This window comes from Lolium rigidum, chromosome 2 (genome assembly GCF_022539505.1).
Source record: "Lolium rigidum isolate FL_2022 chromosome 2, APGP_CSIRO_Lrig_0.1, whole genome shotgun sequence".
In the NCBI taxonomy this organism is placed as follows: Eukaryota; Viridiplantae; Streptophyta; class Magnoliopsida; order Poales; family Poaceae; genus Lolium; species Lolium rigidum.
In genome coordinates this window covers 153,727,848-153,738,428 of record NC_061509.1, presented here as the reverse complement: position 1 = coordinate 153,738,428, position 10,581 = coordinate 153,727,848, and the positions used below count along the sequence as shown (strand labels likewise).

General features: G+C 39.7%; 1 protein-coding gene across 1 annotated transcript; it reads left to right on the top strand.

Moving 5' to 3' along the window:
• The first annotated feature begins 1,173 nt into the window (after window positions 1-1,173).
• Window positions 1,174-4,882, top strand: LOC124692458. Its single transcript, XM_047225845.1, has 6 exons — window positions 1,174-1,230; window positions 2,682-2,773; window positions 2,866-2,909; window positions 2,990-3,051; window positions 3,335-3,397; window positions 4,326-4,882. Exons 5-6 carry the CDS (start codon window positions 3,368-3,370, stop codon window positions 4,650-4,652), a joined length of 357 nt encoding a protein of 118 aa, XP_047081801.1. The 5' UTR covers window positions 1,174-1,230; window positions 2,682-2,773; window positions 2,866-2,909; window positions 2,990-3,051; window positions 3,335-3,367; the 3' UTR covers window positions 4,653-4,882.
• The last annotated feature ends 5,699 nt before the right edge of the window (window positions 4,883-10,581 follow it).

Here is a 10,581-nt window from a genome sequence, read left to right as displayed (position 1 = left end):
TCAGCGATTGTGATGTTGTTGGTGGGCTCCTAGTCGTGGTCTATAGGTTGTAGTGGTATAGATAACATGGTCTCAAGTAAATTTGGCTATAAGCCTCTGCCCAAATATTCCAAACAATCTGTAAGTAATCTGCTGTCGTGTACATAGGGATTACACACATTATTTACCTCATATAAAGGTGTAAGTGATGTGCAAGAGTGTATGCATACAAGAAATATGTGCTGGAACATATACGTGAGTTATAAATGTTTGATTTGTTGTCTAACTAAAGATATAACAGTAAATCTTGTTATGCAAGTCTGAGTGTGTGAATAATATGCTTGAGCTGATGTTAATTTCCTGGTTCATACATAGGCATGATATAAGTAGCTATTTGATATTTTCTTGATGGGATTTATTCCTGGTGAGGTTAGTTAGTGTTCTTAGAGTGTTTAATTTCTGTAATTAATGGTCTGGATTCGTTTTTTTGATGATCACAAGATAATAGTAGCATGTGTAAATTAGTTCTTGGTCAATTAAATACTCCGTACTTATTCAGATGGTTTCCAATGTTCCTGGTTGTGCTTTAATTACTGGTTGCTGCTGGTGGTCATTTGATCATGCATATTTACGATCCGATCATGGGATTGTATTTGTGAGTGCAGGGTGGTGATGTCTCGATTTCGGACTGAACTTATGCTAGATAGATAGACTGTTATGAGCAGATGCTATATTTTCTTTCTTAGCACTGCCTGTGATGCAAAGGCTGAGTCAGTGCTTTCAAATAAGAACAGATACTAAGATGTGCCTTTAATTCTCTATGATGTGTTTAGCATAGCACTTCTATGCCAATCTGAGAGAAATCTTTATTCCACTGATTATTTGTAGTTTATGATCTTGACTTGCTACTCTCTTTGTTTGCACAAATACCCATGTGCCATCTGCTAGCTTGGAGTTACTCTGTGGTGCCCCACAAGAGTGTACACAGAGTAACAACATACTTAGCATGATTTGGTGTTGCAGGTGTTTTTGTGTGATGTTTTAGATAGGCTCTGATCATAGCTGTGTAATATAAGGATGTTTCTTGATCGCGATAGATTATTATTTTGATATGTACTTGTTCCGATACCACTGAAGCAATACCTCATGACACTTGTGTTGTACAGAAAAATTGTTTGAAAGGGCTGGTGATGAGTTCTGGTAGAAGCATTGTCCTGGTCTTTCGATAACTGGAAATGCATCGACAAGCATGTGAGTTATCCTACTCTATTTTTTTTTGCTTGCTGATCAGGGAGCCAGTTATTTTTTTATATATCGCTTCCTCTTAGATCCTGGAATAAATTAACTCTCTTATATTCATTACTTCTACCATACATTTTGCCGAGAAACTTTTTGATAGCTTAAAAATGGCAAGAAAATTTGTTCTCTGTTCTACATTTTACTTAACAGTGATAATAATCATGTTAATGCCTCGTGAACCATACATTGAATTCAGTTTCACCCTATCAAAAATATGTAGTGCAATTGTTTTAGTTGCTACGAACTCTGAATCTAGAGGTGACATACTGACCATTGTGTTTTTATTCTCTTTTTTTCTTAAAGGGTGTCGGTAATGTGAGAATTTGTTGGTGAACTATAGATTGGAGTGCTTCCTTAATTCAGATCTTTTATGTAGTTGTAGAATCTCGTGTGAGTTATTGTCAGACAAGTTGACACCACTGAATCTTGCGAATCAGAGACATTGTCATACTCCTCACCTGAAATCAGGGAGCTCATACCAAACCCTTAATTAATTGATCTCGTGTGCATTTTTTTCACTTACCATCACACACGTTTAGATGATACTATGGAAGCAACTGCTTGTTGCTTTCCATGGAGAGCATAGACTATTCTTTTTGAACTGGTGCATAGAATTCGAACTCATTTGGACAGATGGTGTGTGGAGACTAAACTGTTATATAGGGAGTGGCACTTACTTGACTGGAAAAAAATTATGGTCAGTACTACCTCTGCTTCCCTTTACTGTACCAATTCTTAAAAACTAATAAGCATACATACACCGAATTAGCATATATAGAAGCCTGAATTGCCAAATTAATGTTTTTTAGGAGATATCAATCAAACAGGTGATAAGAATTCCACGTGTCTATGTAGCGAGTTTAAATATGCACATAATGTATGACATGCTTTTCAAAAAACCAATCTTACACGGTGATGGAAACCAGAGAACATAAGTATAGAACATGAGTTATGAATTTCAGAAGAAGGGGACATGAATTCTGCCTTATTAATGTGATTTCAAATAGTTAGAATTTGAATAACTGTAAAGTTCAGTTAAATATACAGAAGTGTGATGCAGTTCTTGACTCGTACCTTTTAAGTGTCTAGATCATAAATTCTGACAACAGAACTTGTGGAAGCAAACAGATTTTTCTTAAGGTAGACAAGTACACCAATCTTGATGATTCCTAATATGTATATTATGTACTTTATAAAACCAAGTAGTGATGGAATGCAATAACTTTTTTTTCACACTGCTCTATTGCCTTCCAACTCCCATTCCATAATTGCAGTCTTATCCTTCAAACAATTCTTTCTATCATTTTGCTGCTTGCAGTTGGTTATATAATTGCTACATTGTATATACAGTAGATCTATGTTAGCGATATATTGCCTTATACAACAACTTGTATGTCATGTAGGTGCCCTATGCGGAAGTCTTTAAACATGTTTCATCGATCCTCAAGGAGTATGGATTTTGCCCTACTGGAGATTCCTTGGACACTATAAACCTGTACGACTCTTTGTATTGCTTCACACAATAGTTTTCTATGTTAATGAACTGTTTTTTTGCTGATTATTTATTTTGTCTTCCATTTCTTGAAGCCGGCCTTATGACTGCACAAAGTCAGGTGGAGAGTCATGCAAAGGTGTGTCTGCCTCAAGTAATTCTTTTTTACATTAGTAAACTGAGTCCTAATCTCTCCCTTTTTTTTGAAATGGATAATAGTGCTTACAGATGCAAACAAGGCAGTTACGGAAACGGCCAGTCTGGAGGCTACAGAGGAAAAGGTATAGATAATCAAATCTGGGGTTAATCTTGTTTTGGATAGAGTGATGGTGTTTGGTAATGAGTAATGATATTATGGCAGCAAAAAGAAAGAAATCTATAAGAATATCTGCCCTTTCCTTGTTCTATTTTTTTATTTTACGCCAACTTTTTTTAAAAAAATATAAGGAAGTAATTTCCCCCCAAATTGACAAATCCCATTAACTCTTTCAGATACATCGTATCTTTGTTTTAAGTCCTGTTTTCTTGACTTGACTGCTCATCATGCCCTAATCTTGAGTCCAGGTCACAACTGTTGGGAATGACAGCCTCTCCCTTATGGCACGGCAGAACACTCCACAAAGAAAGGTAACCCATTATTACCTTAATACTGATTTTCGTGCAGCAGCACCAAGCAGCTTTGCCTACACCTTATAGCAGCACGGATGGTTCATTAACTAGAGCACAAAGTGATGGTTTCGGTGCTGCAAAGCTGGGCAGCTTTGTAGCAGTTTATTCAGCCAAGAAAACAAGTATTCGCGTTCTAATGGACTTTGGTTACTGAACCTGGACAGGTTCAAGCTGCTTCTAGTGCTCATTAAATGAGCTACAAAATACCTAGTGTGTGTTCACACACATGTATAGAACTAGATTTTGCTACTAGAACACCCATGCAAAAAAATAGTGAACAAGACTTGTCTTTACGGATGGGAACTCTATTTATCTAGGAAATTATTCATATCTGGTGCACTATACATCCACCATGGTTGGTTTGCCTTCCTTTGAAGCAGAAAGAAATAGCTTGTTTGGCACTGGTTTGAGTTGCCTCTAAATGCATATGCATATCACCTATTGCAATGCCATGGCATCCCAACTGTGCAATAAAAAGTAGGCTTAATTAAGCTTAATAATTAATACTAACATAACCGAACTGTGTAGGTTCCAAGTAACATCAACATTGGGACTTCGCAAAGGGGGCTTGCACATAATTGTTATTTTGAACACCTTAATGTTCTTGAATGATCTGTTGCATCTGAAATTTATTTGGTCCATATGCGAAAGATTCTGATAGAAGTTGCAGTGTAATATAATCGTTAGAGTCAATAACAAAAGCATCTTCCAGTTTCGATGTTTGCGCCATGCATTGTGCTGGTTCAACAGCTTTTTATGTTGCTTAAGCATGCTGCTTAAGTACTGCACTGCAGTAACATCATTCATGGTGCTGTCTGGAAGTATGGATGTGTTTCTGTTTTTATTTTATTTTATTATTATGTACCTCTGATGGAATATTTGACAGGCTGTGAGAAATAAAGCAGGCGGAGGATGGGATCCCACGTATACAAAGAGAAGTTTTTACCCTTATTGGAGATCAGTATTACTAGCCCGGTTTCCTGTGAAGGTTTATCCGGCCTATGCAATCTCAGATCCTAGGTCTGGGCTTAAACCTGGACAACCCCGTGTCTGTCTGAGTAAAAAGTTAATGCCCAATGGATCTAGTCCAACTCCATACCGTAAACTTGGTCCTGTGCAAAGAATCTCGCCACTTACAAGCAATAATCAAGCCAGAAGGTGCTTTGCCACTGCTGCTACTGGTGCATTCAGGCTCTTGAAGATGCTGAAGTAGATTAGAAAGGTATGCCAGGAGTTTCTTCTCCCTGTACCAAGTTTTTTTAAGCAGGCCCCACATAAACACATGGGAAGAAAGAATTTTCGTGATGCACCTTTAACTTATAAGATTATGCGTTGATATTTCATTAAGGATTGGCGATTTGCTTGATAGGGTATATTCTATCTGTTCTTTTCCCCGCTGTTGTAAGTTCATAGTCTCCAGGTTTTTGTACTTCAGGGCCTACACCAAGCTTGGTTATGTTTGCTTGCTTGGCAATGAGCAACCCTGTTGTTATTTATTTGACTGGTACATGTGAAGATAATTCAGATGGCAGTGACAGCTAAATCCTTGTGGATGTGAAGCAATAGAGATCCACATGATTTCTAGTACTTTATGTTAGAGACTCTCAGCCCTGGGAAATATACAACACATTTGATCCTACAGATAGGATATTGTTAATCAACCAAACATCCAACTTTCTAATGCAGTTTTCTCAATAAGATTTTTTTTAATGCAGTGGGTAGTTAGCCAGTGCTCAATGTGGTGCTGCTCCATTAACTAAACCATGTTAAAGCTGCACTCACAATGAGCAGATCACTGACATGGAGTTGGGTAGCGGCTCACCCACATGGAGTTGAGTAGCGTTGAACTGCTTCAGTCTCCTGCACAGACATACCTTTGTGTTCAATTATTAATCCTTAGTAAGATCTTGGTTGGTAGGTGGGGACGTGGGGTTCATTCACGTTTGCATCGTAGTAGGTTGATAATTGGATGTGGAGATGCAATCTTACCTTAAACTTATGTTCTGTGCCGACCTCTTCAGTTTCTACTTCCAGTTGATTGCCAAAGGAAATCTGGTGATCTCTAGATTGAGTGAAAAATGATAGGCTTGAACTGAATTTTCCAGCCGAACAATGCGTCAATGTGCCTGAACCTGGTGTGTTACAAACGTTGCTTGTGTTTTTAGTGCAGCTGATCAAAGTTTGCTGCTAAAAAATCTTCTAAAAAAAGCATGACGTGATCAAACAACAATTTGAAATGGTATACCAGAAATGACTAGAACCTTCAGATTTCTAACTTATTTTCTGATTTTTATTGTAGATAGTTGACAATCTTTTAGGGGACTATAATTGGAGTATAATTGCTTCAGTTTTACTGCTCTATCTTACTACCGTTTTGGTTATAGGTTAAACTGTCTCGGCAGATTTCATTGCATTACTGTAAAATCACTCGATGTTTTCATCTGCTGTGAATACAATGACCGATATATAATTGCTCCTCTGCATTTCGATGGGAATATTAGTTGTTTGATTTGTTTTGTGGATCTACAGTTCTTGACGATGACACTTGCTTGAACAAAGACCAGGTTGTTTGGTCTCTCATTTTTCTCAGAGCAATATTCTACTATGTGAAGTGAAGTTGTAAATAAACTATTCTATGAAATCTGTTTTGACCAGTCACAAGTTTGTTGTTTTGTAAAATATGTTCTTATGATATGCAAGTCATGTATTTGCCAATAAAAAATGGGATGTACTGTATTTTGTTTAAACTACTGATTTGTTGTTTCTTTTCTAGTTCAAATGTTCATCATGTTGTGGTCGTGGCACATACCCCGGAAGCAATTCAGTTCGCTCTAGGCCTTACCGGTGGCATTGTTTATGTCATGATTGGAAGGTTGCAGTTTTTACTTCAACTTTTAGTTGAAAACCTGATATTTGGAATGCTGTGAAGTTACATGTATTATGATTTGTTATGACGTGATATATAGAATTCTGGATTATGTATATGTATTTGGATTATGTGCATTCATTGTTGTTTATATCTGCCTTTATTGTTATATTGAAGAATTTTTCTAGATTTGCCTCTAATTGTGTTTTGGGACAATTCTTAGAGTTGTCTCTAATTGTGTTTTGGGGCATATCTCAAAGTGCCCCTAAAAGCTTTTTTGGGCAGTTCTGGCCCTAAAGACCTCCTGAGGCAAATCTCAAAGTGCCCCTAAAAACATTTAGAGACAAAACTCGAAGTGCCCCTGAAAACCTTTAATCTCAAACTGCTCCTAAAACCCTTTAGAGGCAAAATTCAAACTGCCTCTAAAAACATTTAGAGGCACTTTTCAAACTGCCCCTGAAATCCTTTAGAGGCAAAATTCAAACTGCCCCTAAAAACCTTTAGAGGCAAAATTTAAACTGCCCCTAAAAACCTTTAGAGGCACTTTTCAAACTGCCCCTAAAAATCTTTAAAGGCACTTTTCAAACTGCCCCTAAATGTATTTGGAGCATTTCATTCAAAGTGCCCCTATTTCAATTAGGGACACAAGCATCCGGGAGCACTTTGGCTACCTATTGGGGCATTTTGAAGTGCTCCTAAACATAGACCGTACAGTAGTGCACGGCCGCGAAAGCGAAGGCCAGGGCGATGAACTTGGAGATGGCCATGGCTGGCTTGCGTGGGGGATGTAGGTTTAGGATGATGGTTTGTGTGGAGGACGAGATGTTCTCTGCAGCTTTATTTATAGTACCCCTGGTGCTTAGTAGAGATAGAAATGAGATCGCTACTTTGAACATTTATCTATCCGTACGATTTCAAGGTGCAACACTTTGAATCTCTTATCCGTACGTGGAGATTCAAAGAGCGCCAGTAGTACATGCATGGGACAGAAGTATCCAATGAGCTGACACTTCTCGAGTTTCAAATGCTTAGCCCGATCGTCGAGGTTTTGGTGTTTAAACCATACCGGCTTCCAGATTCGGAATATTCGTGTTTCAGAACTCCTGATGTGGGGGCGCGAGGTCTGTGTTTACTTTGTCTGATCCTGGACTCTGGGTTTGGATTTGTTAAGATAAATTGGTTTCTCTAGTGCATGCAGCTCCAAGAATATCATCGAGATTATTACCGGAATTTCAAGCATTCTATCACGTCTTAAAACGTGAGATCTAACCCTTTACAACGCATCATTAGATTTCAAAGATAAATTGGTTTCTCTAATGCATTTTTTGTTTTATTTTTTAAAAATTTCAAAATACGTGTAACATGTATTTCAAAATAAAGAAAGCATAAGCTTCCATATGCCAAAACACCACTCCCGCCGCATGCTACTTTTACGAACCAGCACAAAAACTAATGAAAAATGAGCAAGTTTCCAAGACGATAGGGCCTTCATCGAAGGGAGTGACGCTTGTGCGTCATTGTTGCCGAATCCATCCACCAAATCAAGGACCCCTCTCATGGTTAGCCTCTCTGCTTCTGTCGCGCCACTTGTGTGGATACTCGTAACTTTTTCTGCATTTAAGGAGATCTTTCTTTGGAGCCATAATTTACCGGGCCAAGTCCAAATTTAAGTTTTATATCTAGTTTGGTTGCTAACAAAAAAATCGGCTTATTTGCGAACTTTGTTTGGCTACCAACAAAGTTAATTTTCGGTAGGGAATTGAAATTTTGGTTGTTTGGTTTCATACATTGTGTTGTGGTAACCACTTCTCGCAAATGGTGTCATTACCACACACTAATGTGAACTAATAGGCAACATATGGAACTAACATGCAACACTAAATTTACGATGTTTAGCCCTAGCTACTAGCAAATAGCAGGTCGTCGACATATGTTAATTAGCTACTATCAAATAGGAGTTCACCACAAGTACCAGTTACGCATACATATAATAGTTCATAGAACATAACGACATAGTGTTGCCTCATCAGTTCTTGTTCTTCACTTCACTTCTTTAGTTTTTAACTTCCTCCGCTTCAGATCCTGGTGTTGCATGTCTTGCCTATGTTAGCCCACATAGCGTTAGCCCACTCTTGCATCTTGTTCCTCTATTACCAAACGTACTGACACCATGGTCGGCATCAACATCAGCTGTCCTCACATCATTCTCATCGGGAAGAACTCACCAACACCCTGCCCCAAGATCCAGTTGTGCAGAATGCTACATGCAAGAACTAGCTTAACTTGGGTGGGAAAAGTATGGAATGACTTTTTTTATCAAGGATCTTAAACCGGTTCTTCAGAGCACCGAATGCACTCTCGATCATCACTCTAAGCCTTGAGTGTCTTAGATTGAAAAGTTCCTTGGCATTTTTGGGGAAGAACTTTGTAGAGAACTCATTGAGATGGTACCTTGCAGGGTTGGAGAATTCCAGGGTGGCAATCATATCAGGCATCAGCTAGGTACACTTACCCTCGGGGATTTTGAGGTCATCTAGTCTCTCCAAGTGTCAGCGAGAATGGATGCATCATGAGCTGATCCTTCCCATCGAGATAACACATATGTGAACTTCGTATCAAAGTCAGCATCGGCAAGCACATTTTGGCTGGTGTAGTGGTTTCTCCCCCTATATGCATGAGCTTCTTCCTTGGCACTATACCAGTGACATGATTACCATCAATCTCTCCAACACAATCCTGACATGAACATGAACATGAATGTCATAGGAATGTCACGACATATGACATTGGATGGCTAAGAGAGAGGTGTGGATAGTAATGAGCGAGCGATGGGTTCCGGATGCGAGATTGGGCACAAAGCACATGGTGATGTACCCAGGTTGAGGGCCCTCCAGTGGAGGTAAAACCCTACTCCTACAAGGATGTGTATAAGCTAACAGTACACAATGGTGCTCCTTGAGTTGTGTAGTCCCGTGAGAGAGAAGCTATTGTTCCGGTCGAGAGTTTTGTTCTTCATATAATGGTCGATCCCTTACAAATGGTTTCCTGGGTCACCTTATATCTCTGGTGCCTAGGGTTCACCAGAAAAGAAAGAGAGAAAGGCTAGAGCTGCCCTGCATGCATCCTTCAGGCCACTAGAGACACTAGCGGGGCCCAGCCGGCTGCATCGTCCTATCGCTACTTTTTTTTGCGAAACACAATACAATCAAAGACGCTCACACATACGCACACACACTCACCCCTATGAACGCACGCACACCCTTGATGACCCACAAGTATAGGGGATCGCAACAGTCTTTGAGGGAAGTAATACCCAATTTATTGATTCGACACAAGGGGAGCCAAAGAATATTTGTAAGCCTTAACAGCGGAGTTGTCAATTCAGCTGCACCTGGAAACAGACTTGCTCGCAAGAGTTTATCAGTTGCAACAGTTTTATAGCAGTAGCAGTAGTGAAATATAAGCAGCAGTGTAATAAAGACAGCAGTAGTTGAAAGAACATCTCTTGCATTTTGTTTTGTGTGTTTGATGTCAATATATGTGATACACTAATGTTTGATTAAGTGGTACAGGGATTACATAGTTTCATATTTGCGTGTGTTGGATTTGGTCGGTCTGTCAAAAGATAACAGGAAAAGTTTGGCCAGGCCGGATAATCCGGGCCGGATATTCTTGAAATATCCGGCCCCCGATTTTGGCTAAGTCTTCGAGGAAAAGCAGCTCGGTAGGGGGCCGGACATTTGGCCGGATAATGTCCCGGTATTGTACCGGGGCCGGATTATCCGGGCCGGATATTTTGGAAATATCCGGCCCCCTCGATTTTGGCTAAGGACCGGAAGAAAAGCTTCTCGGCATGGGGCCGGACTTTTGGCCGGATAATGTCACGGTTTTGCCCCGAAGGCCGGATTATCCGGGGGGCGGATTATCCGGCCCTACTTACACCGGATTATCCGGCCCCCGGAAGCAAGCAACGGCTCAATTTTGGGAGGGGTATAAATACCCCCTTCTTCTACCTTGGTTGCTTGCTCAATCATTACACAAGAAATCTGTCAAGCCACCTCCATTAGAGCCACCTCAAGAAAGTCAAGATTTGCAAGATCTCCTTCCTCCCCCAACCAAAGCTCTTGATCTTTGGGGATTCGAAGGAGAAGACACCGATCTACATCCTCACCGAAGCGTTCTTCATTTCCCCTCTCTTGTTTGAGGGATCTCATGCTAGTGTTCCTATTTGGTTCCCTAGTTGATTTGTTGTTGATGTATTGTTGTTGATTGTTGT